This window comes from Phlebotomus argentipes, unplaced genomic scaffold, assembly GCF_947086385.1.
Source record: "Phlebotomus argentipes unplaced genomic scaffold, Phlebotomus argentipes genome assembly contig_5, whole genome shotgun sequence".
In the NCBI taxonomy this organism is placed as follows: domain Eukaryota; kingdom Metazoa; phylum Arthropoda; class Insecta; order Diptera; family Psychodidae; genus Phlebotomus; species Phlebotomus argentipes.
In genome coordinates this window covers 4,981,737-5,007,247 of record NW_026776165.1, presented here as the reverse complement: position 1 = coordinate 5,007,247, position 25,511 = coordinate 4,981,737, and the positions used below count along the sequence as shown (strand labels likewise).

At 44.4% G+C, this 25,511-nt stretch overlaps 8 protein-coding genes across 8 annotated transcripts in view; 5 read left to right on the top strand and 3 right to left on the bottom strand.

Moving 5' to 3' along the window:
• The first annotated feature begins 10 nt into the window (after positions 1-10).
• On the top strand, positions 11-1,401 carry LOC132256170 (general transcription factor IIH subunit 2). The gene is made up of 2 exons (XM_059752411.1): positions 11-122; positions 195-1,401. The coding sequence occupies exons 1-2, from the start codon at positions 64-66 to the stop codon at positions 1,354-1,356; spliced, it is 1,221 nt and encodes a 406-aa protein (XP_059608394.1). The 5' UTR covers positions 11-63; the 3' UTR covers positions 1,357-1,401.
• Positions 1,402-4,752: 3,351 nt separating this feature from the next.
• LOC132266013 (cationic amino acid transporter 2) lies at positions 4,753-6,859 on the top strand. Its single transcript, XM_059766836.1, has 3 exons — positions 4,753-5,166; positions 5,224-5,484; positions 5,548-6,859. Exons 1-3 carry the CDS (start codon positions 4,788-4,790, stop codon positions 6,723-6,725), a joined length of 1,818 nt encoding a protein of 605 aa, XP_059622819.1. The 5' UTR covers positions 4,753-4,787; the 3' UTR covers positions 6,726-6,859.
• Positions 6,860-7,083: 224 nt separating this feature from the next.
• On the top strand, positions 7,084-7,841 carry LOC132255859 (uncharacterized). Its single transcript, XM_059752029.1, has 2 exons — positions 7,084-7,138; positions 7,216-7,841. Exons 1-2 carry the CDS (start codon positions 7,084-7,086, stop codon positions 7,839-7,841), a joined length of 681 nt encoding a protein of 226 aa, XP_059608012.1.
• A 2,479-nt stretch (positions 7,842-10,320) lies between these two features.
• On the top strand, positions 10,321-13,509 carry LOC132255857 (zinc finger protein 709-like). Its single transcript, XM_059752028.1, has 4 exons — positions 10,321-10,526; positions 10,615-11,271; positions 11,386-12,135; positions 12,220-13,509. Exons 1-4 carry the CDS (start codon positions 10,468-10,470, stop codon positions 12,911-12,913), a joined length of 2,160 nt encoding a protein of 719 aa, XP_059608011.1. The 5' UTR covers positions 10,321-10,467; the 3' UTR covers positions 12,914-13,509.
• Positions 13,510-15,920: 2,411 nt separating this feature from the next.
• The window catches only part of LOC132255445 (uncharacterized), a 35,347-nt gene continuing 25,756 nt past the window's right edge, over positions 15,921-25,511 (top strand). Inside the window, exon 1 of the mRNA XM_059751483.1 lies at positions 15,921-16,386. Within this exon, the coding sequence (XP_059607466.1) occupies positions 16,239-16,386 (148 nt within the window). The 5' untranslated portion in view covers positions 15,921-16,238. The remainder of the gene's footprint in view (positions 16,387-25,511) is intronic.
• Positions 17,864-19,824, bottom strand: LOC132265766 (glucose dehydrogenase [FAD, quinone]-like). The gene is made up of 3 exons (XM_059766540.1): positions 19,671-19,824; positions 19,484-19,617; positions 17,864-19,423 (listed from the first exon to the last, which is right to left on the bottom strand). Exons 1-3 carry the CDS (start codon positions 19,822-19,824, stop codon positions 17,864-17,866), a joined length of 1,848 nt encoding a protein of 615 aa, XP_059622523.1.
• LOC132265763 (glucose dehydrogenase [FAD, quinone]-like) lies at positions 20,502-22,475 on the bottom strand. The gene is made up of 4 exons (XM_059766536.1): positions 22,322-22,475; positions 22,135-22,268; positions 21,098-22,058; positions 20,502-20,716 (listed from the first exon to the last, which is right to left on the bottom strand). The coding sequence occupies exons 1-4, from the start codon at positions 22,473-22,475 to the stop codon at positions 20,502-20,504; spliced, it is 1,464 nt and encodes a 487-aa protein (XP_059622519.1).
• LOC132265762 (glucose dehydrogenase [FAD, quinone]-like) lies at positions 22,877-24,844 on the bottom strand. The gene is made up of 4 exons (XM_059766535.1): positions 24,691-24,844; positions 24,504-24,637; positions 23,517-24,439; positions 22,877-23,195 (listed from the first exon to the last, which is right to left on the bottom strand). Exons 1-4 carry the CDS (start codon positions 24,842-24,844, stop codon positions 22,877-22,879), a joined length of 1,530 nt encoding a protein of 509 aa, XP_059622518.1.

Sequence of the window (25,511 nt, the reverse complement as noted above, 5' to 3'; positions counted from 1 at the left end):
GCAATAACCAGGGATAATCACGGTGAATTTGGCTGGAAGGCTGAGAGAAAACACTGAACAGGGATGGCGGATGAGGAGGATCCGAAGGAGTATCGCTGGGAGACGGGATACGAGAAAACATGGTAACATAACCTCACGCATTGTTTATGTTTTGCCGGGATTGAATGCCTGGATCGTCTTCTTTTGGCTTCCAGGGAGGCGATAAAGGAGGATGAGCGCGGATTGCTGCAGAGCTCCGTGGCGGAGATCATACAAAAGGCGAAGCGGAAGCGCCAGGCGGAGAAGAAGGGCCTCAGTCGCCTGGGCATGATGAGGCATCTGTATGTTATTGTGGACGGAACTGAGAACATGGGATTGCAGGATCTGAAGCCCACACGACTGGTGTGCACCATGAAGCTGCTGGAGGTGTTCATTGAGGAGTTCTTCGATCAGAATCCAATCAGTCAGATGGGCTTCATCGTGCTGAAGAGCAAGAGGGCAGAGAAGATCTCAGATCTCACTGGAAGTAGTCGAAGGCACGTGAAAGCCGTGAAGGGACTGGCGGATTTGGCCCTCACGGGAGAGCCTTCGCTGCAGAACGGTCTGGACTTGGCCTTGAAGACACTGAAGATGGTTCCGGCGCATGCCAGCCGGGAGATTCTCGTGATCATGGGCAGCCTGACGACCTGTGATCCCACAGACATCCACGTGACCATTGACGCACTCAGAGCCGATGGCATTCGCTGCTCCGTGATCAGCCTGTCGGCCGAGGTGAGGATCTGCAAGCACATGACGAAGGAGACAAACGGACTGTACAGCGTCATCCTGGACGACGCCCACTTCCGCGATCAGCTGCTGCAGCATGTGGAGCCGCCGCCGGCGGCCAAGACACAGGAGAACTCGCTGATCAAGATGGGCTTCCCGCATGGGCGTGCGGACGAGGGCAAGGATCCCGCGCTCACGCTGTGCACGTGCCATCTGGACAGCGCTGACGAGCCGAGTCATCTGTCGGTGGGCGGCTATCAGTGTCCGCAGTGCCTCAGCAAGTACTGCGAGCTGCCCATCGAGTGCATCACGTGCGGCCTGACGCTCGTCTCGGCGCCACACCTCGCCAGATCCTACCACCATCTCTTCCCGGTGGCGCGCTTCCGGGAGCTGGAGTGGCAGCGGCAGTCGGAGCTGTGCTACGGCTGCCAGAAGGTCTTCTCAGAGATGCACGACAGGCTGGTGTACCAGTGCGAGACGTGCTTGATGATCTTCTGCACCGACTGCGACATCTTCATCCACGATGATCTGCACACGTGCGTGGGATGCAGCACCATTCCGGCCACGGTGGCCACGCTGCAGAGCAGCGTCTTCAGCAAGTCGCTCCACTGAAGTGGTCAGAAAGGCTTCCGGACTTGAATAAAATAAGATAAATCGAAGGAAAATTCATTGTGGTGGCGTTTTTTGTTCTTCTTGGTCAATTTTGGCTCACAACATCGATTGATCGATCGTTGGAGAGCTCATCATCGAATTGAATCTTCCCACTGCTCAGTTTACTCTATTCTATCCACGGTCGTAAATGATAAAGTCACTTCTTTGATGCTCCACTAAAATCTCCGTGAGTTTAGCTGGGAATCATTACACATATTTATGACAAAACATAAAAACGTTGACAAAATAAAAGACTCCATTTCAATTAGTATGATATATGTGCTGAAATACTACACGTAATTGTCTTGTCTTACTTTTTATTTAGGCTTTTCATTTGGAAAAAGAGCTTTTCCACCGTTTTTCTCTGGCTCAGACGTCAGTGAATGCAATTTGTGCTCACAAAAGCATATTCTTATCATTACTCTAACTTCTGTCTAAGGAAAGTTTGCGGGGAAAAAATCGTCGCGATAGAAAGCCCCTTTTTTCCCCCAAATTTTCCCTTTCAATTATCGTGTGAATTTCGCAATGTGATCTCAAAAAAAAAAACTGATCACATTTCTCCACCCGCGCCCACACTCTGTCTCCGGGGGCCTCGGGAAGAGCGCGCGCGCGCTGGTGTGCGTGCCCCCGCCACTCTGTCTGCCCCATTAATGCTTCTGCTGGAGTGGAAGAGCGAAAAAAGGCACATCGATCAGGTGTATTTTGAATGCCATTTGCTGTGCAAACAGTTGCGATCGGACGCTCAGACCGGACGAATATCGAGCTGGTTGATCGGGCAGAATCTCCCGCCAAAACACAACTTCTCAGGTGCTCAAGAGTGATCAGCAGTTTCAGCGACAGTGCTTTAAGAAGTCATTCTGATCAGCTATCGTGTTGCTAAATTGAGTGGAAAATTAGTGACACAATTTCATCCTGGGTGAAACGTGTAATTAGACTTGTTTTACTATCACAAAACCGTCATTCTGTGGACATTCTCAGTGTGCCATTATCACGGATGATCGTGAGCAAAGTCCTCCATTCAGATATTGTTCTTTTTTTCCCAACTTTATTCGCCTCGGCAATAGTTTTATTCTCTTTTTCAACCAAATTCAACATGAATCGATGCTCTCTTGTGACGAACCACAATATTAGACCTTGATATTCAGATAAAATAAACACACCATTATTAAATTGTGCCTTTCGACGCGCGCGAGTGAAGGGGAAAAAAGCCATTTTTCGGGCGATTCTCTTTCCCCATTATCAAACAATCATGTGTGTGCGATCTCTAGGAAATCGCAGCCCCGAAGATTATTAGGAGTGCCGCCCAAGAGTGAAATGCGACACTCTCTGGAATTTGGCGCCAGAGGCCTAATCGCAAAACTGGACAAAAATTTCTTCTTTGCAAGAAAATAGCCTTAAGGAATGCCTCTGATTGCGATCATTGTGAAAATGGCAAGAAAAAAAAATCCCCAACCGCGTTTCTCCAAATGCGAAGAGAGGAAAAAACAAATCTCCCAACTGTTGGTTGTGATTAAGTGTTGGGAATTTTCTGTGAAATCAATGAAAAACAGGGCAATGAGTGGCCTTAAAGTCACCTTTCCTTGGAATTATTATTGAACATTTGTCTCTGAAATTCTAAAATATTCTAAGTCAATTCTCAGTCTCAAGAACATCATTTTATTAATTGTTCTCATCTTCAAGACATAAAATTGTTTGTTTAAATTCACACAAATTCGTCTATTGTCATTTCTCTCAAGACCTTGTTGTCGTTCAATGGTTTTTTTCTAATAATTTTTTTCATGTCTATAAATAACATTGTTGCAATTAACCTAGCGGAATGATTGTAGCACTTAATTAATAACTCTTGTGGGAACTTTGCAACAGTTGAGCGACAATATTATTGGCACGTATCTGTAAATTGACGAGTTTTCAAAATTCACTGACCTTTGCAGAAAAATGCCAAATTTGGGAAAGAGTAAACAAATGTTTGGACTTTTGTGCAATTCCTAAAACTCAAACTTCAAGAAATACGGATGAGAAATATCCTTAAAAGCGTGTTCTTTTTAATCCCTTCCTTTACCTTTCGAAGATAGTTCTTGAAACTTTTGTGCTTATTTTTCAATTATATTTATTTTGATAAAAATTTTTTATATCACATTATTATAAGGAATTTTGTGATCAGATATTGAAATTTTACATTTACTGCCAACATTCTAAGCTAATAAATACATTTTTCTCACATTTGCATTGAAAAAACCACAAAAGAAACTAATAAATTTTCTTAAAACTGGAAATAATCTGAAAGTAAACTTGTCTAAAACATATAAATCAAATAAAGTTACAATATTGGCCTATGAGACAGTGAATTGTATCATGAAATGCTGAAAAACACGCAATAATATCACGCTATCAACAGGCAAAGCTTTGAACTGGAAACTTTATCTATTCTTCACGAAGCCAGAAAGAATATAGAAAATGAAGTATGTGAAATTTGCATAATGTGACAACTTAATTTGGCGTAATCTGATATTAGAATTCACATTCTTCACCGTCTCCAGTCTTTATTAACCAATAATATAGCATTCCCAATTGGCAGTTAAGCGGAAATAAGTTAAGTTTCCACCTGACCAAGACCTCTAAAATCACCTGAAAAACTTCTATTTGCCACAAACAGGTTTCGGCAATTGAAGTCCCGCCATTATCAATAAGAACCGGAATGAAAGAAGGAAGCGCGATCGATCTTCGCGCCCTTTACAAAAAATCACACAGCGTGTTTTGAGTTTTGCGCGCGCTTTTTTGAGACTCTGAAGTGCGTATTGAAGCGGTCAAGGATGGCCAGCACGAAAGCTCTTTCAGCAAGAGAATCGTGTGAAGAATTCAGTGGAGAAAAAGATTCTCGTGTGCGTTTGTGGATGCATTGGATGAATTGCCATTGACCTCAAAATGCCACGAAAAAGCAGCAATTAAAGCGATTGATGAGCTTTTCATTCTTTCAATTAAATTTTCCACGCACTGCGGATGGATTTCTCGCTTAGTCTCTCACTTCTTCATCGAAGGGTCTCAATGCCAAGTCGACACCGTTTGGCATTTTTTTTTCTTTAATTTATCAGTCAATTTAGGCGAATAAAAAAATGTATTCCGCGTATTTTTTCGAGTGAAAATACATGTCAATGTCGTGACTTTTCTCACTCCCAATGCCATCCAGCGGTGAGCAGAGTAGCAATGAAAGTCAAGGGGTTCATCAGTTGCAACTTTTAGGCAAAGTAGAAGAAAAAAATCGGATTTTCTGAGACTTTCAATTGAAGTTCATTTATTTTAAACAATTGAGACACATTTTTTGGCTATTCCACACACGTTAATTTATCTATTCCTTCTCTCTCCCTGTTTCAGGAAATTGATCACCTGCCAGAAATATGTTCCTGCAGGTTCTGCACTCCTTCAAGAAGCTCTATGCAGCACTAGTGCGACGGAAACGTCAGGAGGACGACGGAAGTGAGTCGAAATTGGCCAGAGTGCTGACCCTGTTCGATCTCACGGCTCTGGGTGTGGGCAGCACTCTTGGCCTGGGCGTGTATGTCCTGGCAGGCGCCGTGGCCAGGGAACAGGCCGGCCCGGCAGTGACAATCTCCTTCCTAATCGCCGCCATCGCCTCGGCCTTCTCTGGTCTCTGCTACGCGGAGTTCGCAGCACGCGTCCCAAAAGCTGGGTCGGCCTATATCTACAGCTATGTCAGCATAGGGGAGTTTGTGGCCTTCACCATTGGGTGGAATCTCATCCTAGAATATGTCATAGGTAAGTAGTAAATATCACAATCTCCAGGCGCACACTAAACAGAGCTCCTTCTTGCAGGTACTGCCAGCGTTGCTCGAGGACTAAGCGGTTACCTTGATTCAATCTTCGATCAAAAGATGTCGCAAACGCTTTATGAACTCTTTCCCATCAATGTCGATTTCCTAGCTGAATATCCTGACTTCTTCACCTTCATCGTGGTGATGCTCCTGGCCGTCCTTCTTGCAGTCGGAGTGAAGGAGTCCACGCTCTTCAACAACATCTTCACTGCCGTCAACATGATTACAATAGTGATCATAATCATAGCTGGACTAATCAAAGGTACTTTTTCCCTACCAATTCTCTGATGTGAAGCCTTCATTGAACCACTTTGTTTTTCCACAGTGAATCCCGCCAATTGGGCTGTCGATCCCAGCACCACTCCTGAGTGCAAGACTGCTGAGTGTGGTTCTGGAGGATTCATGCCCTTTGGCATTGCTGGAGTGATGGCTGGAGCGGCCAAGTGCTTTTACGGCTTTGTGGGCTTCGACTGTGTGGCCACAACTGGCGAGGAGGCGAAGAATCCCAAGCGCAACATTCCTCTCTCCATCGTCCTGTCACTCATCATCATCTTCCTGGCGTACTTCCTCATCTCCATGGTGCTCACCATGATGGCGCCTTTTTTCGTGCTGGACGCCAACGCTCCCTTTCCCCATGTCTTCGAGATGGTGGGCTACGTGGAGGTCAAGTGGATCGTGACTATTGGCGCCAACTTTGCCCTCTGCACATCCCTCTTGGGCGCAATGTTTCCTCTGCCACGCGTCCTGTACGCCATGGCCAGCGACGGCATCCTCTACAAGATCTTTCAGAAGGTGTCGTCGAAGACGAAGACTCCAGTAGTCGCCACAATGCTTGCGGGTTTCTTCGCCGCCATCATGGGAGCAATCTTCAATCTCCACCAACTCATCGACATGATGTCCATCGGCACCCTCTTGGCGTACTCCATCGTGGCCATTTGCGTGCTTGTGCTCCGCTATCAGGATGAAGACATGCCCGAAGATATTAGCAATGCGAGTGTTCTTGCCAAGATGTTTAATTCCAATCGAATAAGTGGAACCAATGTCACCACAAGCGCCATCAGCAAGATCGGAATTGTAATGTTCAGCATTCTGGCCATTGTTCTCTGTGGTCTCATCACCTTTGGCGACATTATCGACTATCCAGTGATTCAAATTTCCGCGACGATTGTTGTGGTCGCCATGATTATTTGCATTGTCGCCATTGGGCGTCAACCAATTTCCAGTGTGAAATTAACCTTCCAAGTGCCTCTGGTGCCGTTTCTTCCCTGCATCTCCATCTTCATCAATTTCTACCTCATGTTTCAACTGGACGCACACACGTGGATTCGTTTCGCCGTGTGGGTCATCATTGGGTACATCATCTACTTCAGCTACGGCATGGGTCACTCCATTGAGGGAAAGCACCGAAAGGAAGAGGGCAATAGACAGATGAGAAGTGTTGAGAAGAACGTGTCTCAATATCAGGAAACAACTGGTACATACAAAATGACGCTGAAGGAATAATGTGGCGCCATTTCAGTGCTGAGAGCAGCAAAACGCACCATTGTGATAGATTGAATAAAGTCAGGACAAATATTATACAAATGTAAGACGTCATTGATTGATATTTTCTCATGTGAATAAATAAGATATTGCCAAATTCTTCGTGTCGGAAGATTAAAATAGAAAATACACTTTCTACAAAAATGTTGCGCAAAAATGCTGTTGGAACAGATGTTCTGATCTTCACCCTGAGACGCATCAGCAGCGCGGAAACGTAAGCAACCGCACATCTTCCAGGCACTATAAATTCAGCCTCTGGGATCTTCGAAAACCATCAGTCTACAAGACACCAGTAATCACTTAGCTAAATCGATACAAGATGCGTTTCCTCATCGTGACTTTCGCCGTTGCCCTGGTGCTCGCACCAGCGATGGGTAAGCACTCTGACCTCTGGACAGGATCTCTCTCTTGTGCTAGATTTTATTCTTGTCCTTTTTTTTGGCTCTTTCAGGAAATCCCTTCGATTTTGGAAGTATTTTTACTGGAATCACTGACGCCGTGAAGGGAGTTACTGACGCGGTTGTTGGCGCTATTAATAATGTCGTCGAGCAGGGACAGAAAATTATTACTGATGTGACCGCAGCGCTCGGAGAAGCTGCTGGAAATGTTGCCAAGGCTGTCGTGGACACTGTTGGCGGACTGACCGCGGCTGCTGGAGAAACCATCTCGGCGACCGTTGATCAGGCCGGAAACATTGTTGTGCAAATCACCAATAGCGCCGGAGAGGTCGCCCAAGTTGCGGTTAATGCCGTTACTGGCGTCGTCCAAACCGCTGGCCAAGTGGCCGGAGGACTTGCTCAAACTGTCCAGAAGGTCGTCGAGGCTGTCCAGCAGGCTGCGGCCGGTGCTATCCAACAGGGAACCCAGGCTGCTCAGGACGCTGCCAACACTGCTACTGACGCCGCCACTGGCGCTGCTAACACTGCTACCGACGCTGCTAACACTGCTACCCAAACCGCCACTGACGCTGCTAACACTGCTACCCAAACCGCCACTGACGCTGCTAACACTGCTACCCAAGCCGCCACTGACGCTGCTACCACTGCTACCGACGCCGCCGCCCAGGTTCAGCCCTAAATTTCCAGAAACTATCATGCTGGACAACGAAAGCATACTTAAAATATAATATTGATGCAAGCATAATCAACAGTTGTTTTTGAGGAACATGGCGACTTTCTTGTTGCGGTTGAATTTGTCTTTTATTCCAGTGTCTGTATTTATTGCAGTTGACTTTGATACTGTCGTGTTCTCAAGAAGCTATTAATTGTCTCATTGCTACAATTTGTTCCACCAATAATCCCAATAATGCACTTTTTTCTGCAGCTCGTTTCACTGTGCCGCTTGACCAGACTGTCCGCTTTCATCTCCCTCTCTCGCCTTCGCGCCCTCTGTGAGACACCACCGACACCACAGTGTTTGCCAAATATAAACTACACATCGCGTTAAAATTAAATTGTATATTTTACTATATTTCATTACTTTCGATTGGCTCTATTAAATGTATCGATTTAAGGCAGATAAGATTGTTTTTCCTTTTGGAATTGCTTGCTTAATGTCTGTGCATTTGTTTCTCGATTTGCCTTATGTGTGTTCGAAATTGGGAAAAAAATACACTAAATTTTTTTAAAACTGTATTTGTTTTGTCTTTCAATCATATTTGGCCCGAGAAAAGGGAGAAAAGGGGGGAGAACTGTTGAGAAGAATTAATTTTAGTGCTGAGAGCAGCAAAACATTACCATTCTGATAGATTGAATAAAATCAGAACAAATATTATACAAATGTAAGACGTCATTGATTGATATTTTCTCATGTGAATAAATAAAATATTGTCAAATTCTTCGTGTCGGAAGATTCAAGAAGAAAATACACTTTCCACAAAAATGTGTGCGCAAAAATGCTGTTGGAACAGATGTTCTGATCTTCACCCTGAGACGCATCAGCAGCGCGGAAACGTAAGCAACCGCACATCTTCCAGGCACTATAAATTCAGCCTCTGGGATCTTCCAAACCATCAGTCGACAAGACACCAGTAATCACTTAGCTAAATCGATACAAGATGCGTTTCCTCATCGTGACTTTCGCCGTTGCCCTGGTGCTCGCACCAGCGATGGGTAAGCACTCTGACCTCTGGACAGGATCTCTCTCTTGTGCTAGATTTAATTCTTGTCCTTTTCTTCGGCTCTTCCAGGAAATCCTCTCGCTTTTCCAGGTATTTTTGATTTTATCACTAGCGTGGTGGATGAAATTACCGGCACAGTTGATAGCGCTGTTAAAAATGTCATCTCGCATGGACAGCAAATTATTCAAGACGTCACCAGCAAGCTCGGAGAAATTGCCGGACAGATTTCCGAGACTGTCGTGGACACTATTGGTAAAGTGACCGCGGCTGCTGGAGAAACCATCTCGGCGACCGTTGATCAGGCCGGAAACATTGTTGTGCAAATCAGCAACAGCGCCGGAGATGTCGTCGAAGTTGTGATTGATGTCGTTAATGGCGTCGTCGAAATCGTTGGTGATGTGGCCGGAAAACTTGGTGAAACTGTCCAGAAGGTCATCGAGGCTGCCCAGCAGGCTTTGTCCGATGCTGCCCAACAGGGAACCCAGGCTGCTCAGGACGCTGCCAACACCGCTACTGACGCCGCCACTGACGCTGCTAACACTGCTACCCAAACCGCCACTGACGCTGCTAACACTGCTACCGACGCCGCCGCCCAGGTTCAGCCCTAAATTTCCAGAAACTATCATGCTGGACAACGAAAGCATACTTAAAATATAATATTGATGCAAACATAATCAACAGTTGTTTTTGAGGAACATTTTTTTTTGTTCAACTCCTATTTATTAATCGCAACTGTAACGATGTTACATCCAGCAGATTTTGGCGTCAGATTGTTACAGACATGCAGGATCCTAGTCCCAGTGGACTAGGTCCTTCCAAATAATTGGCCTTCACGACATTAAGACTTTGAGGAACATGGCGACTTTCTTGTTGCGGTTGAATTTGTCTTTTATTCCAGTGTCTGTATTTATTGCAGTTGACTTTGATACTGTCGTGTTCTCAAGAAGCTATTTATTGTCTCCTTACTACAATTTGTTCCACCAATAATCCCAATAATGCACTTTTTTCTGCAGCTCGTTTCACTGTGCCGCTTGACCAGACGTCTGTTTTCATCTCCCTCTCTCGCCTTCGCGCCCTCTGTGGGACACCACCGACACCACAGTGTTTGCCAAATATAAACTACACGTCGCGCTAAAATTAAATTGTAAATGTTACAATATTTCATTACTTTCGATTGTCTCTATTAAATGTATCGATTTAAGGCAGATAAGATTGTTTTTCCTTTGAGAATTGCTTACTTAATGTCTGTGCATTTGTTTCTCTCGATTTGCTCGGAATTGGAAAAGATACAGTAACACTTTTAAAACTGTATTTTTATTTGTCCTTCAATCCTATCTGGCCAGGGAAAAGGGGTTTTCCCGAATATTCCGGGCATTTCCCAAATGTATTAAAATATGTTTCATGATTTCTGAGCGCCGCAGCGGAGAGCAGTTGAAGCATTTTGCAGTCGCAAAATAAATTACGTGTCTTTTAATTATATGGACGAAACGTCAGAGTGATTTCTCTGTTGTTTTGATAAACATTCCCAAAATCTTTTTCCTGCGATTTCAGCCAGAATTCACAATTCCACCCTATCCGCTAGCCATGGACTTGCTTAAGTGTAGTCCCGAGACTGTCGATCCGGTGGATTTCATTGAGGACAGGTGCGTTCTTGGCCACAATCTCACGCCAATTGCCTCGCAATTTGCCATAACCTCCAAGAGTGATGAATTTTGGGGGCTGTTTTTGTAGCTCTGGCTCCAAGGAGAGCGACTTCGCTGAGATCGTGGAGGAGCTGAAGGCCTCGCTGGGCGGCAAGAAGTTCTTCTGTCCGCTGTGCAACAAGAACTTCCGTGACAAGTCGGGGCTGCGCAGTCACATGATGATCCACTCTGGCGAGAAGCCCTTCCAGTGCCAGGAGTGCGGCAAGAGCTTCACGCAGTCCGGCGCCCTCAACGTCCATCTGCGCACGCACACGGGCGACAGGCCTTTCTCGTGTGACCAGTGCGGCAAGCGCTTCGTGCAGGCCGGCCAGCTAAAGGTGCATCTGCGCACGCACAACGGCGAGCGCATGGAAGTGTGCCCGCTGTGCGGCAAGAGGTTCATGCAGAAGGGCCACCTGAAGGTGCACATGCAGCGTCACCGCGGCGAGAAGCCTTTTGCGTGCGCTCAGTGCGGCAAGAGCTTCCTGCAGCCGGCGCAGCTCAGGACGCACATGCGCACGCACACGGGCGAAAAGCCCTTCGAGTGTCAGCAATGCGGTAAGAGATATGCGCAGGTGAGCTCGCTGAAGCAACACCAGCTGCGACACCAGTTTCCGGGCATCGAGGCGCGCATGCTGAAGCTGCGCACGCCCAGGATTAAGGTGGAGGCGAAGGCGCCGCCTACAGCGCCACAATCTTCACTCTGGTAAGCGCACGACTCAGTGCGCTAATTGCGCCAATAATTTCCCTTTCTTTTTGAGCCTAAATTTCTCTCTGTCAAGACTTAATAGAAGATTAAATCACTCCTTAATCTCAACAGTCATCTGGACATGTTCAAGGCGAAGCGCTACAACATGAGCAACAAGCCGCGCACGCACGAGTGTCAGGTGTGCCAGAAACGCTTCACGCAGGCCATCACGCTGCGCATCCACATGCGCCTGCACACTGGCGAGAAGCCGTATCAGTGCCGCGAGTGCCTGAAGCGCTTCACGCAGGAGGGACAGCTGAAGGTGCACATCCTCACGCACACGGGCGAAAAGAGGCTGGAGTGTCCGGAGTGCGGCAAGCGCTTCAACCAGATGGGCCACCTGAAGCAGCACATCCGCACGCACACCAAGGAGAAGCCCTACCAGTGCCCTGAATGCCCGGCGGCCTTCGCGCAGACGGCGCACCTCAAGGCGCACCTGCGCACGCACACGGGAGAGCGCCCGTTCATGTGTCCGGAGTGCGGCAAGAGCTTCACGCAGCCGTGCAGCCTCAAGAGCCACGTGCGCCGCCACGAGATCGATCGCTTCAACGCCACGAGCGTGGCGCCGGGAAAAGTCAGCCCGATTCTCTGCTATGAGAACTTTCTGCCGGACCTGCAGCCCACCGAGGCGGACTTTCCAGGCGATCTGGCGATGTTTCCCGAGCACGCGTTCCCGGTGAACGGCGACTTGCTGGACATGCAGGCGTTCAGTCCCTTCGTGGGCAATTTACCGCCCGAGAAGTTCGCGGACATTCCAATGGTGCTGGAAGAGGCGATTCTGACGCCCCTCGTCCAGGAGGACATCGCCAAAGTGACGATGGGGTGAGTGACTGTGCTTAGAAAAGAAGCTTTTGCAGCTTTTGATAGTCAAACGATCAAATCTCTGCCCCTTGTGTTGATTGGCAGATTCATGGGAACCACAGATGAGCTGCTGTGGCAGGAGGAGTCGCTGGCGGTCGCGCAGGTCGAGGAGATTCCCGGTGAGAAGCTGAAGACGCCCGGGAAGCAGCACGAGTGTCCGGTGTGCGGCAAGTGCTTCCCGTTCCTCACGCGTCTGCGGCAGCACTATCGCGTGCACTCGGGCGAGCGTCCGTATGAGTGTCCCACGTGCGGGCTGCGCTTCTCCCATCTGAAGACCATGAAGCGCCACCAGTCCGTGCACACGGGCGAGAAGCCCTTCCTGTGCCAGGAGTGCGGCAAGGGGTTCGCGCACGACAAGAACCTCAAGTGCCACATGCGCACGCACACAGGTGAGAAGCCGTACGAGTGCGCCGTGTGCGGGATGCGCTTCTCGCAGTCCGGCACGCTGAAGAGCCACCTGATGACGCACACGGGCGAGAAGCCCTTCGTGTGTCCAGAGTGCGGCATGCGCTTCGTGCAGTCGGGCTCCCTGAAGGTCCACATGCGCAAACACACGGGCGTGCGTCCGTACAAGTGTCCGGAGTGCGGCAAGGAGTTCCCCAAGAACACGCAGTGCAAGACGCATCTGCGCACGCACACTGGCGAGAAGCCGTACAAGTGCGAGACGTGCGGCAAGGGCTTCACGCAGTCCGGACACCTGAAGAGCCACATCGCGAAGCAGCACGCGGACGCGCAGTGAGGCTAATGCGCGCAATCATTTGGTGCTTGACAAGGGGGAGATAATGTGGCTGAAATCTGTACAGAACTTCCAAAACTCCCTTAAATCGCTTGATTAGTCATCTTTTTTGAAAGACAAAGTTGGTATTAATTGGCAAATGAACGCAAAATTGCTGATTTGCATCTTCAAAAGGGTCAAAAAGTGTTTAAAAATACAATTTTTGAGGTTATATTAGTAAAAATTGGCTCTGGTTCCTAACTTTAAAGATCCAGAATAGCGATCTAGTCAAGAACTACAATTTCTTCTGGCTTAAATCGCTTAAATCTGAAGAATTGATGTGCTGAAATGAAAATTTGTCACTAAGTTTGACGCAAATCGATAACATAACCTAGAAAAGCAATAATTTGAATATTTTTCTGCGTAAAAATTAGGAGAAACTAAGAAATTCAAAAATGAATTATAAATGTTTAAATCGTTAAAACATTTCCAAAGTGCTGTACACCACTTCTGGCCATAATATCTCCCCCTTGGTCTATGTTATAACCATTTTATCCAATTTATTGGGAGATGCAAAGTGATAAAAATGCCATGGAGAATTTTATTATGAACCAACATGAAGGCTTTTATCGTTAAACCTCGGATGTTTCAATGTTTTTCCTCCTTTTTTTCCTCGGCAAAATAAGACGACGAAGAGAGTATTCTGAGTACATCTATATATAGCGCAGAGCTTTTTGGAGAGAAGCTTCAGCACAACAGAGAGTTTCACACCTTTGAATGACTGTCATTCACAGAATACTATATATATTATCAGAGAGCACGCGAAATCTCGCACACGTCGAAGAAAATCCCCAATTCTCATCCTTCTCTTTATTTATACGCTTTGTGCCGGCAACAGTCCAAAATTCAATTAACGCACATGATGGAAACTTTCTTTCACTTCACGATTCACCGAAAGTTTGACTTGATTAGTTGAGTCGAACTAAAAGTTTGTGCAAAACTTCTTTCTCAGTTACTTCATTCGTCAGCATAGTTTGTTGCTCGATTGTTCAATTTGACTGAGGCACGGAGAAAATGCAGGAATTGTAAAGCATTTCTTGGGCTTCAAGTTTATGCTGCACTCGAGATAACCCTCAATAATGCAAACTGAGCAATGGAAGTTGTTAATTAACTCATATCTTGAGAATTTCCTGGAAAATTTCCACTGTTTCCGAGTTAAGTCAACAGCTGAAGCACTAAATAGCTATTGATTGTCTCGCAAGACTCGTTAAGACAATGTGAGTTGTGCGATTTCGCATTAATCTGTGGGGCAACTTCCTTTGAAGCGAAGAACCTTCTTAAGATTTTCCCATCTGACGAAGAGAATGACAACTTTTCATGCGATTTCGCATGATAGTGTTTAGAGAACATTTCACCCTTGGCCCGCGTTCGTGCAACATTGGAGAAAGAGACGGCAAAAGGCACGTTCCTTTGTCCATTTGATATGATTATTGTTATGTACAGCGTGGCATGTCATGTCTGTAGTCGATAAAATTGCCAAAATTGTGGGACGAAGTGAATTCCCTGAGTGAGATGGATGGGCTTGTTTTTTATTCCGCACTGGAAGTAAATTTAAATGAGCCAATTTGCATTACTGTGCGCGAGCTTTTATGATGCGAAAAGCCACGACAATTTGATGAGCTTTAAGGTTTGCACGTGCGATGAGTGGCAAATGAATTAGAAGAGGGACAGCGAATTTGTCATTTTGCCCGGGAATTGTGGTGGTAAATTAGAGGGTGTCGAAATCTGTGTTGCGGAAGTGGCGAATCTCAGTCTGGTAATTGACCGAAATGACCGAAATAGGCGACTTAATAGCGCTATGCAGAAGGGTTGACTAACCCTCAGCTGGAAATGGTATTGATTGTGGCAATTGTGGCCGATTAAACCATTGATTTTCAACTCATGACGATATAGTTAACACCAATGCAGACGGTTTTAATGACAGTATAGTAAGAAACTTGGCAATATGGCTTGAATTGTCATCCTAATCATCATTACATCGAAGCTCTGGCTGGAAATATATTGGGCACAAGAGGAGGTTTTTTGGCTGGGGAATTGACTTATGCCACAGTTAATTTTTCCACGCCATCACGTCACAATGGGCGGAAAAAGAACTCTTTCGTGGGCGGCATGAGTGAGACAGCAGACAGAGCACATGCGATCAAAGGGAAGATAGTGCGCCTAGAATCTGTACAACACTCTGCAGACATCTGAACTCCTTTATACATTTAATCCATTATATTGTCTGAAGAAGAACCAAATATAGAAGAAATTATTGTGAAAATAAGTGCCTGAAAACTATTTATTAATTCTATTACTAAAGGTTCTCAGGAGATATTTAGTTATCTTGCCCAAAATCGTAAAAATGCGACTTTAGGTGGTTTTTCTTGGTGCTTAACCAAACCGATTTTAGTTACAAAACAAAGAATTGACGGTTTTCTGTGGTTATTTTATGGCATAACTTAAAAAATCAATTCATTTAAGCAAAATAATCCAGAAAAATTCAATGAAGTCCGCCAATTTGTGATCAAAGATATATTTTTTCCCTAAATACTTTCTGTACACCACTTTTGAGGACAATTTCTCCCCCTTGCATGCGATAGCATCGAAGGCACCACAGCAACAGACAGCATAAACGCTCCGCCGACAACTCTTCCAACAACGCCGTGTCAGTTTGTGCTGGTGGAAAGGATAGCAAAGAGCCACGAGGTGTTTTCCTAGCACAGGTGAATTGAGGGATTTGCCCGAAGTGCAGGAATTTCAACTGTGAAGGGGAAGGAGAATTACTCAAGAATTGATTAAACACAGTTTTTTTAAGAGAGAGAAAAAGTTTCATCGTCACGAACGAAATTTGTACATCAATATATTTCCCGCCTTTTTCCACTGTGAGTGCTCTGTGTGTGTAAAATGTTTATTTCCGTTGCTGAGTGACCTCTTCTGCAACAACCCTTTGGCAGCCTTTTGTGCCCCTCGAGTGTCGCAGTTTCCCGCCAAAAGTCCGCCAACTTCTCGCGCGCCGTGAATCTCTGCCGAGGACTGGATATGACGCCGGAGTGCAAAGTGCGTGGGAAAAGACTGTGAAGCGGTCCAGGCGACCACTTAGGAAAATGAAAATTTTATGACGCACCTGCAAAGGTACCCACATGACATATTAACGAAGCGCCGAAGGACTTTTGGTGAGTGCAGAGCAGTTCGAATGAACGTGTCGCGTTTGTCAGTGCGTAAAAGTCGGAGTTGAGCGTCAGAGTCTTGTGAATTTTTCACCATCCGCAACAGTTGTTTGAGCCCTTCTTGCGCACGGGTGGCGAAGATGGGCTGCAGCTCGAGCCAAGAGGCAAAGTTGGTGCCCACAGAGAACGGCGATGCCACGAAAGTGGAGCAAGATAATGCCAAAAGTGGGGGAAAAGTGCTAAAGTCGGAAGATTCTGACACAATTGAGGAGTTTGGCGATGATGCCGGTGAGTTTATGAACTTCTTGGCTATATTTTTTTTAGAGAAATTCGGGGCTAATTGGACCGAATTAAATTCCCAGCTTCTTGGCAATGCTTTGAGAAATCAAGCTTGAATTCTATTTATGAATTAAGGTCTATTTTAGTAGTTCTTAAGCACAATTATCCAAATTTATATTCTTCTGGTGTGTTTTAGAAATGATGAAAAACACTTCAATAATGAGTTTCAGAGGTAAGATTTGATAATAAACAATACAAAAGAAGCTATTTCCTGAAATTTCTCAAACACATTCGTGTGCTCAGGGCGAAATGTGCTTTCGGAAGAAGCCCTGCTCTTCCCTAACCATCGCCCTCTTGAGGGTCGTTCTCATGGCATGAAGGGTGAATTGCAGTGATTGCGGCTGAAGTTTTGCGACGTTTTTCCCTTCAGAGCTGCTGGCGGATTTAATTGGTGGGAAAAGTTCAAGGATGAGCTTTTCATGCAAAGCGAAAATGTTGAGGAAGCTCCCAACAATTCGTGACAAGCACACAATATTGCTGCTTCTTTTCACGTTCCGACCGGCACGGATAAATAAATATAAAGATGGTGATATTGCGCAAATTTCGACCATGTTTACGAGCGACTCCGCGTGCAAAAATCGAACGGAGGTCTCATGAAAAATTCCTCCGTTGCGCGCGGGGAAGGAAAAAGCGCCGAGATAAAGTTGTCCTCCATAATGTGCAAATTTTCATAAATGTGACATGACCGAATTTGGAAAGAGAAATCGTGACGAGGCGAGTGGCAAAAAAAAGGCAGCAGATGACAGAGAAAAGAGTGGAAAATATGAGGCAATTTGGGCATTACACATGCTCCTCGCCAGAGGATATACGCGAGATTATCCTCTCGGGACAGGCTTCAAGAGGGATATAATCATTAGCACAAATTCTCACATGACTTCAACCCCTTTTTCCTCCATCACAGCCATTTGCAAATTCGTCCGCCGCCTGGAATTGTCGTGTGCATGAGTGTTTTAAAGATTCACGAGGGAATTCCTGGGAAAATTATTGGTTGTTTCCGTCAAACAACTCTAAAATCATCCATTCAATCACTCCATTTCCACCCTTGCGAATATCTTCGGCAAGGGTGGTGGCTTTTCCGCGCCCCCGCGGATGGGGAGAGGCTCTCCTTTTGGCTCAATATATTCTCGAATTCATGCAATATAAGGGTGGGATTTTGATTAATTATTCTATGTCGCTTCCATCGATTCACCTGTGCGAAGGTGGCTCAGGGTCAATCTCTTCCGCCTGTGCGAAATTGAACTCATTATTCACTTGCTGTCCACTTGAGTGTTGTTCAGGGAATCGCACGATTAATTGGACTAATTGAAAGCTCACTGAACATTCTCGCCCATTCAACGACTATGAAATGAAAATGAGTGAAGAAAAACTACTCGGTTTTTGCTCTTATATGAATTTATATTGACATTATGACGATTTCTATATTCTTTCAATCCTTAAATCCCCAATCTTCCTTCACGAAATCTGAAGCTTTCTCCGCGATCATAATTGTGGGCGCGTTTGTGTTTCCGCTCGTGATTAAAGGCATAATGCTCGCGTCGATGACTCTCAAGCCTTTGGCGCCTTTGACTCGCAATCTGTGATCGACAACTGCGCCAGGATCCGAATCAGGACCCATTTTCACAGTTCCAACAGTGTGTGCACCCGGAATAATAATATATTTGCAATAACAAGCCCAATATTCGTCAGAATTAAAGCCATAAGCGTCGCATTCGGGAATCGGAACGTGGAATAGTTTTGCATCAAATGCAGCAAGAGATTTCGTTTGAAGGAAGTTTATAAACAACCGAATAGCTTTGACGAAAGCTTCGGTATCTGAGCGTTCGGCTAGAAAGTTTGGAATAATTCGTGGTTTTTCCATAGGTTCGGCGCTCCTTAGTAATATTTCTCCTCTGGACTTTTCCTTCAAGTAAAACAAAGGCACGATGAGAAGATCTGAAGTTTCAAGAAGTTTCGTAATTGACTGAGAAAGTTCCTCGCTATAACTGTAAATTTTGAACAGTGTCGCAAGTTCGTTGATTTGTCCTTTCCTAAAGTATAAATGAATGTATTGAAAGTCTGGATATTTTCCCAGTGGATCCTGAACATTGACGAATCCCATTGTTTGTGTTATTCCAATTGTTGCAAATTCTCCCGCGTGTTGAACCAAGTATTGAAAGAAACTCTGCAATGCGGCAGTTTCAGGTATTGGCAAATCATTTGTGGGATTTAATGTGACAACAAGGAAAACATCAGGATGTTCTTGCAAGTTCTTGCCAACTGGAAGATCGAGAATCACTGGAATTCCCAAGTTTTGCAGATGAAGCGCAGGTCCGATTCCGGACAACATGAGAATTTGCGGTGATGCAATGACGCCAGCACTTAGAATCACTTCCTTCTTCGCGAAGGCTTTCAGGATCTTCTGTCCTCTCAAGTTCATTGTAACTCCGAAAACTTCGCCGTTTTCGTCGATCTCCAGATTGTAAACGTGCGCGTGTTTCACGACGTGAAGATTCGGTCTGTCTTTGATTGGATTAAGAAACGCCGTTGCCGTGCTGTCTCTCACTCCCGATCGCAAAGTCCCTTGCAAGGATGTATAGCCAATGTATTCATCAGCATTAATGTCCGGAAGAAATGTGAAGCCCATTTCTTTAGCTGCTTCAATGATAACACTATTCATAGTGTCATTATTTGTGAAAAGCTCCACAGATAATGGTCCATTTTGTGAGTGATAGAATCCATTGAAATCCTGATTGTCTTCTGATTTCTTGAAATATTCTAAGACGTTACTCCATCCCCAAGTTGGGTTCCCAAGAGCTTCCCAAGTGTCGAAGTCTTCCTTATTTCCTCTCACATAAATCATTTCGTTAATTGAACTTGATCCTCCTAACATTTTGCCTCGATACCAAATCCCACCATTTACGACAAATAAGCTGTGCAAATCCGACGCTTCAGCTGGGTAACTCCAAGAATACTTTGTATTCGTCAATGTAGTAAAAAGTCCTGGAATCTACGGAAAATAAGGATTATGCTGTGATTGTTTGAATTAACATTCAATATTCAATCTTACCGCTGATTCAATCGGAGGATCTCCTCCAGCTTCCAGGAGAAGAACGTTCCAGTCCGGATTCTCGCTCAGGCGATTGGCGACAACAGATCCTGCAGATCCTGCGCCCACGACGATGAAATCGTACTCCTCGAACCCTAAACGCGATCCAGCGTTAATTCTGTGTCGGTTGAATTGTTCGGAAGTTTACCTTTTCTGATGGCGAAGTCTCCGAAATCTCTGGGCCAAATTTCCGGAGTCGCGAGCGAACATTGAGCAATGCTAAGATAGTTGAAGAGCAGCGACAAATACTGATTCGCCGCTCCTGCGCTCAGATTTGGACACGAAGAGTGAAAACACTCCATTTTGACTAACTCTGCCGAAATTAAGTGGTTTTGCACAAAATTTGGTAATTTTTAAGTTGGTTTGGAAACTATTGAAGCTATAATTTTATTTTTACTTTATCGAGATCACAATTTTTTCATCTGCTCAGACAGAACTAGAGCCTTCGAAAGCTCAAATCAAACTGAGAATTCAACTATGATCACAGTGCAATGAACGTATTCTGATCATATTATACATAAGGAATATATGAATAATTTAAGGCACATTACCTATGCCAGAACGTTTGTTTATTGTATATGTATTTTATATACATACATTAGCAGTTCCTAGAACATACAAGAAGTCAAAAATACACATTTCTTCAATGTGATTCAACCGGAATTTTTACTAATCTCTTCTTTATGCAAATTAGAGAACAAGAAAAAACGTTTCACTCTCCAAATTCGCTTATGTACAAAGGTTCTTACATACAAAGCGCAGCAGACGAAATCTGCTTTCGTGACGTTTTTTGTGAGTCCAGAAGAAGAAACCGACTTGACTTTGAAAAGCCTTTCTTTGGGTCACTGACTGAAAAACTTTCTCTCGCTCTGGTTTCGAGTGCAGCGAAGATCAGAAGCCAATCGACCTATTTAAAAAGAGCTCTTTATTATTATCCTTTATTGCCTTCAAAGAGAATTACATCGTTTTGGAAATCCATTCAATCCTTAAATCCCCAATCTTCCTTCACGAAGTCTGAAGCTTTCTCCGCGATCATAATTGTGGGCGCGTTTGTGTTTCCGCTCGTGACCAAAGGCATAATGCTCGCGTCGATGACTCTCAAGCCTTTGGCGCCTTTGACTCGCAATCTGTGATCGACAACTGCGCCAGGATCCGAATCAGGACCCATTTTCACAGTGCCGACTGGATGAAATCCTGATGCCACAACATAATTGCAATAACAAGCCCAATATTCGTCACTGTTTGAATTGAGTGCGTCGCATTCGGGGATTGGCAACTTCCAAAGTTCTGCTTTTCGCTTTCTGAAGCTTTTTGTTTGTAAAAATCTCAAATAGAATCGAATTGCTTCGATAAAAGCTTGATAATCAGGTTGTTCTTGCAAATAATTGGAAATAATTCGTGGTTTTTCCATGGGTTCGGCGCTTCTTAATAATATTTCTCCTCTAGATTCCGCCTTCAGATATATTAAAAACACAACGAGAACATCTGATGATTCAGCTTGAGCGGCTATATTATTAGCAATATCATCATAAAATCTTATTGCTTTGAAGTATGTTCCAAGCTTGGCTTGTTCACCTCTCTTGAATGCTGCAAAGAGTATTTGAAAATTGGGATATTTCTCCAGTTGGTTGTGGAAATTGACTAATCCCATTGTTTCTATCATGTTGACAGAAAAATCTCCCTTGTGATTGAACAAGAATTCCGCGAAACTTTGCAATGTCTCAGCTTGCGTGTCGGGCTTTTCTTTGGAAGGACGTAACTTCACGAAGAGAGGAACTGTTGTGTGATCTTGCAAGTTTTTGCCGACTGGAAGATCGAGAATCACTGGAATTCCCAAGTTTTGCAGATGAAGCGCAGGTCCGATTCCGGACAACATGAGAATTTGCGGTGATGCAATGACGCCAGCACTTAGAATCACTTCCTTCTTCGCGAAGGCTTTCAGGATCTTCTGTCCTCTCAAGTTCATTGTAACTCCGGAAACTGCGCCGTTTTCGTCGATTTCCAGATTGTAAACGTGCGCGTGTTTCACAACGTGAAGATTCGGTCTGTCTTTGATTGGATTAAGAAACGCCGTTGCTGTACTTTCGCGCACTCCTGACTTGATTGTGCGTTGAAAGTGGACAAAACCAATGTGTTCATCAGCATTAATGTCCGGAAGAAATTTGAAGCCCATTTCTTCTGCTGACTCGGTAAGAAGCAAATTAATTGTGTCATTGTTTGTGAAAAGCTGCACAGATAAAGGCCCGTCTTGTGAGTGATAGAATCCATCGAAATCTTGGTTGTTTTCTGATTTTTTAAAGTAATTCAAGACGTTTTTCCATCCCCAAGTCGGATTCCCGAGCGCTTCCCAAGTGTTGAAGTCTTCCTCATTTCCTCTCAAGTAAATCATGCCGTTAACAGAACTTGTTCCCCCTAACATCTTTCCTCTCGGCCACGCACCGCCGTCTTCAATGTACAAGCTGTATTTCTCTGACACTTCAGCATAATAATGCCAGTCATATTGTGTGGGATACATGGATGCAGAGAGACCGGGAATCTGGTCAGTAAAATGTATATATGATCTTTTGTCAACCTATTTACTTATGCTATCACAATAGCAATCTAGTTCTTACCGCTGCTTCAATCGGAGGATCGCCGCCAGCTTCCAAGAGCAGAACGTTCCAGTCCGGATTCTCACTCAGGCGATTGGCGACAACCGATCCTGCAGATCCTGCGCCCACGACGATGAAATCGTACTCCTCGAACCCTAAACGCGATCCAGTGTTAATTCTGTGTCAGTTGAATTGTTCGGAAGTTTACCTTTTCTGATGGCGAAGTCTCCGAAATCTCTGGGCCAAATTTCCGGAGTCGCGAGCGAACATTGAGCGATGCTGAGATAGTTGAAGAGCAGCGACAAATACTGATTCGCCGCTCCTGCGCTCAGATTTGGACACGAAGAGTGAAAACAATCCATTTCAAAATATACTTTGCTCGATTTTAATTACAAATCCGTATTTCACTTCGTAATCCACAAAAAATTAACAAAAGTAATGAACCAAAAACTGAGAGACTTTCCTTAATATTTTTGAAATTCTTTTTACGGCAGAATAGATGTTTAGTGTTTGAGAATTCAAATGCAACTAAACCCCAGAAGACGAATTCATCTCTGGAAACCTGTCTCACTGCCCTATTATTTACCGATATAAGGTGAAAGTGTGTATTCGATGCCCTTTTCCAGAATATCTTGTAACATTCTTAGCCATACGCAACGCCAGACGCCTTATGCTAACCCGTTCTCCGCCACTTTACGCATCTCTTATATATGAATGTCAATGAAAAATACGTCACTATTTACATTATATACGTAAGTAAATATCAATCCGTTATGTTCCAGTCTTCCTTCACGAAATCTGAAGCTTTCTCCGCGATCATAATTGTGGGCGCGTTTGTGTTTCCGCTCGTGATTAAAGGCATAATGCTCGCGTCGATGACTCTCAAGCCTTTGGCGCCTTTGATTCGCAATCTGTAATCGACAACCGCGCCAGGATCTGAATCAGGACCCATTTTCACAGTGCCGACTGGATGTGAACCACTAATAACTATGTACTTGCAATAACAAGCCCAATATTCGTCAGAATTGAAGCCCCAAGCATCGCATTCGGGAATCGGAATAGCGATAAGTTCAACTTCATTTCTGGTATACGATTGAGTTTGTAGGAATTTTAGATAAAGTCGAATGCCTTTCACGGTGGTTTCAATGTCGGAATTTACTGCAAAGTAATTGAAAATTATTCTTGGCTTTTCGTTATGTTCGGCACTTCGTAATAGAATTTCTCCTCTCGAATTTTGTTTTAAGTTAAGTACAAATATTATTAGAAGGTCAGAAGACTGTATTGCTGAAACTAAAGAATTCTCAATCACATCATTGAAACCTCCAAAATTTTTGCAAAATCCCCTGACCTCAGCAATTTGACCTATCGTGAATATTATGTGAAGAAACTGCACATCAGGATACTTCCCGAGTGGGTCATGAACATTAACAAAGCCCATTAATTGCAAAATTCCAATTGAAGCCAAAGATCCAGTATGTTGCATCAAGTATTGGAAAAAATTCAGAAGTGCTTCAGTTTCAGGAACAGGAACAGCCGTAGACTTATGAATCTTGAAAGCAAGCATAACCATTGTGTGATCTTGCAGGTTCTTGCCGACTGGAAGGTCGAGAATCACTGGAATTCCCAAGTTTTGCAGATGAAGCGAAGGTCCGATTCCGGACAACATTAGGATTTGAGGCGAACCTATACTTCCAGCACTTAGAATCACTTCCTTCTTCGCGAAGGCTTTCAGGATCTTCTGTCCTCTCAAGTTCATTGTAACTCCGGAAACTGCGCCGTTTTCGTCGATCTCCAGATTGTAAACGTGCGCGTGTTTCACAACGTGAAGATTCGGTCTGTCTTTGATTGGGTTCAGAAACGCCGTTGCCGTGCTGTCTCTCACTCCCGATCGCACAGTTCCTTGGCAATCGGTGAATCCAACGTGCTCATCGGCATTGATATCCGGAATGATTTTGAAGCCCATTTCTTGCGCTGCTTCAGTGATAATACTATTCATGGTGTCATTATTTGTGAAAAGCTCCACAGATAATGGACCGTCTTGTGAGTGATAGAATCCATTGAAGTCTTGGTTGTTTTCTGATTTCTTGAAGTATTCTAAGACGTCTTCCCAACCCCAAGTTGGGTTCCCGATCGCTTCCCAAGTGTTAAAATTCTGCTCATTTCCTCTTATGTACGCCATACTGTTCATTGCACTTGAACCACCTAACATTTTTCCTCTCGCCAAAGTTCCTCCATTAACAATATATTGGCTATAATTGTCCGATTGTTCTATTGGAAGGTTCCAGTCATATTTTGTGTCCAACATTGAAGAAAACAATGCCGGTATCTAAACAAAGAGTTGAATATTTTGTAATATATTTGAGTGTTTGATTTAATGGATAATTTCATACGATTGATTCAATCGGCGGATCGCCGCCAGCTTCCAAGAGCAGAACGTTCCAGTCCGGATTCTCACTCAGACGATTGGCAACGACCGATCCTGCAGATCCTGCGCCCACGACGATGAAATCGTACTCCTCGAACCCTAAACTCGATCCAGCGTTAATTCTGTGTCAGTTGAATTGTTCGGAAGTTTACCTTTTCTAATGGCGAAGTCTCCGAAATCTCTGGGCCAAATTTCCGGAGTCGCGAGCGAACATTGAGCGATGCTGAGATAGTTGAAGAGCAGCGACAAATACTGATTCACCGCTCCTGCGCTCAGATTTGGACACGAAGATTGAAAACACTCCATTTTGATTAATTATGCACAGCAAAATACTTCAGCAAATCGAAGGAAATAAAAAAATCACCTTAATCAGTACGTTTCAATAGTTTTTTCTCTGAATTCAATGTCAGTCAACCCTTATTATGACAAGAACTAACTTTTTTTTTACTATGTGTAAAAGAAACACGAAGAAATGTGCGATGTTAACCCATTGGAAACTGAAGTTCTACTGAGAAGTCTATAAGAGAATTCAACCCAACTGGATTCGTATACTTTTTTTATCCTAATATACAACATCATATACAATAGTATGTATAAATAATAAAATGGTTATTTTCCACTAAAAACACAAAAACAAACATATCAAGTGTGATGAAACTGGAATATTGACTAATTTCTTCTTTATGTTAATTAAAGAGAGGTCAAGAAAATATGTTTGCTTCACTCTCCGATTTCGCTTATGTACAAACGTTCTTACATACAAAGCACAGCAGACGAAATCTGCTTTCGCGACGTGTTTTTGGGGGGCGAGAAGAAGAAACCGACTTGACTTTGAAAAGCCTTTCTTTGGGTCATTGACTGAAAAACTTTCTCTCGCTCTGGTTTCGAGTGCAGCGAAGATCAGAAGCCAATCGACCTATTTTAAAAGTGCTCTTTATTATTATCCTTTATTGCCTTCTAAGAGAATTACATC

Coding starts and splice junctions, on each gene's coding strand:
- LOC132265766 (XM_059766540.1), bottom strand. CDS start 19,824: ATGGAGTGTTTTCACTCTTCGTGTCCAAATCTGAGCGCAGGAGCGGCG. Junction 19,618..19,670: donor AGACTTCGCCATCAGAAAAG/GTAAACTTCCGA, acceptor GATCGCGTTTAG/GGTTCGAGGAGTACGATTTC. Junction 19,424..19,483: donor ATCCTCCGATTGAATCAGCG/GTAAGATTGAAT, acceptor TATTTTCCGTAG/ATTCCAGGACTTTTTACTAC.
- LOC132266013 (XM_059766836.1), top strand. CDS start 4,788: ATGTTCCTGCAGGTTCTGCACTCCTTCAAGAAGCTCTATGCAGCACTA. Junction 5,167..5,223: donor CATCCTAGAATATGTCATAG/GTAAGTAGTAAA, acceptor TCCTTCTTGCAG/GTACTGCCAGCGTTGCTCGA. Junction 5,485..5,547: donor CATAGCTGGACTAATCAAAG/GTACTTTTTCCC, acceptor GTTTTTCCACAG/TGAATCCCGCCAATTGGGCT.
- LOC132265763 (XM_059766536.1), bottom strand. CDS start 22,475: ATGGATTGTTTTCACTCTTCGTGTCCAAATCTGAGCGCAGGAGCGGCG. Junction 22,269..22,321: donor AGACTTCGCCATCAGAAAAG/GTAAACTTCCGA, acceptor GATCGCGTTTAG/GGTTCGAGGAGTACGATTTC. Junction 20,717..21,097: donor CTTTGCAGCATTCAAGAGAG/GTGAACAAGCCA, acceptor TTGTGGCATCAG/GATTTCATCCAGTCGGCACT.
- LOC132265762 (XM_059766535.1), bottom strand. CDS start 24,844: ATGGAGTGTTTTCAATCTTCGTGTCCAAATCTGAGCGCAGGAGCGGTG. Junction 24,638..24,690: donor AGACTTCGCCATTAGAAAAG/GTAAACTTCCGA, acceptor GATCGAGTTTAG/GGTTCGAGGAGTACGATTTC. Junction 23,196..23,516: donor GTTCATGACCCACTCGGGAA/GTATCCTGATGT, acceptor ATCGTATACCAG/AAATGAAGTTGAACTTATCG.
- LOC132255857 (XM_059752028.1), top strand. CDS start 10,468: ATGGACTTGCTTAAGTGTAGTCCCGAGACTGTCGATCCGGTGGATTTC. Junction 10,527..10,614: donor GTGGATTTCATTGAGGACAG/GTGCGTTCTTGG, acceptor CTGTTTTTGTAG/CTCTGGCTCCAAGGAGAGCG. Junction 11,272..11,385: donor GCGCCACAATCTTCACTCTG/GTAAGCGCACGA, acceptor TAATCTCAACAG/TCATCTGGACATGTTCAAGG.
- LOC132255859 (XM_059752029.1), top strand. CDS start 7,084: ATGCGTTTCCTCATCGTGACTTTCGCCGTTGCCCTGGTGCTCGCACCA. Junction 7,139..7,215: donor GGTGCTCGCACCAGCGATGG/GTAAGCACTCTG, acceptor TGGCTCTTTCAG/GAAATCCCTTCGATTTTGGA.
- LOC132256170 (XM_059752411.1), top strand. CDS start 64: ATGGCGGATGAGGAGGATCCGAAGGAGTATCGCTGGGAGACGGGATAC. Junction 123..194: donor ACGGGATACGAGAAAACATG/GTAACATAACCT, acceptor TTTGGCTTCCAG/GGAGGCGATAAAGGAGGATG.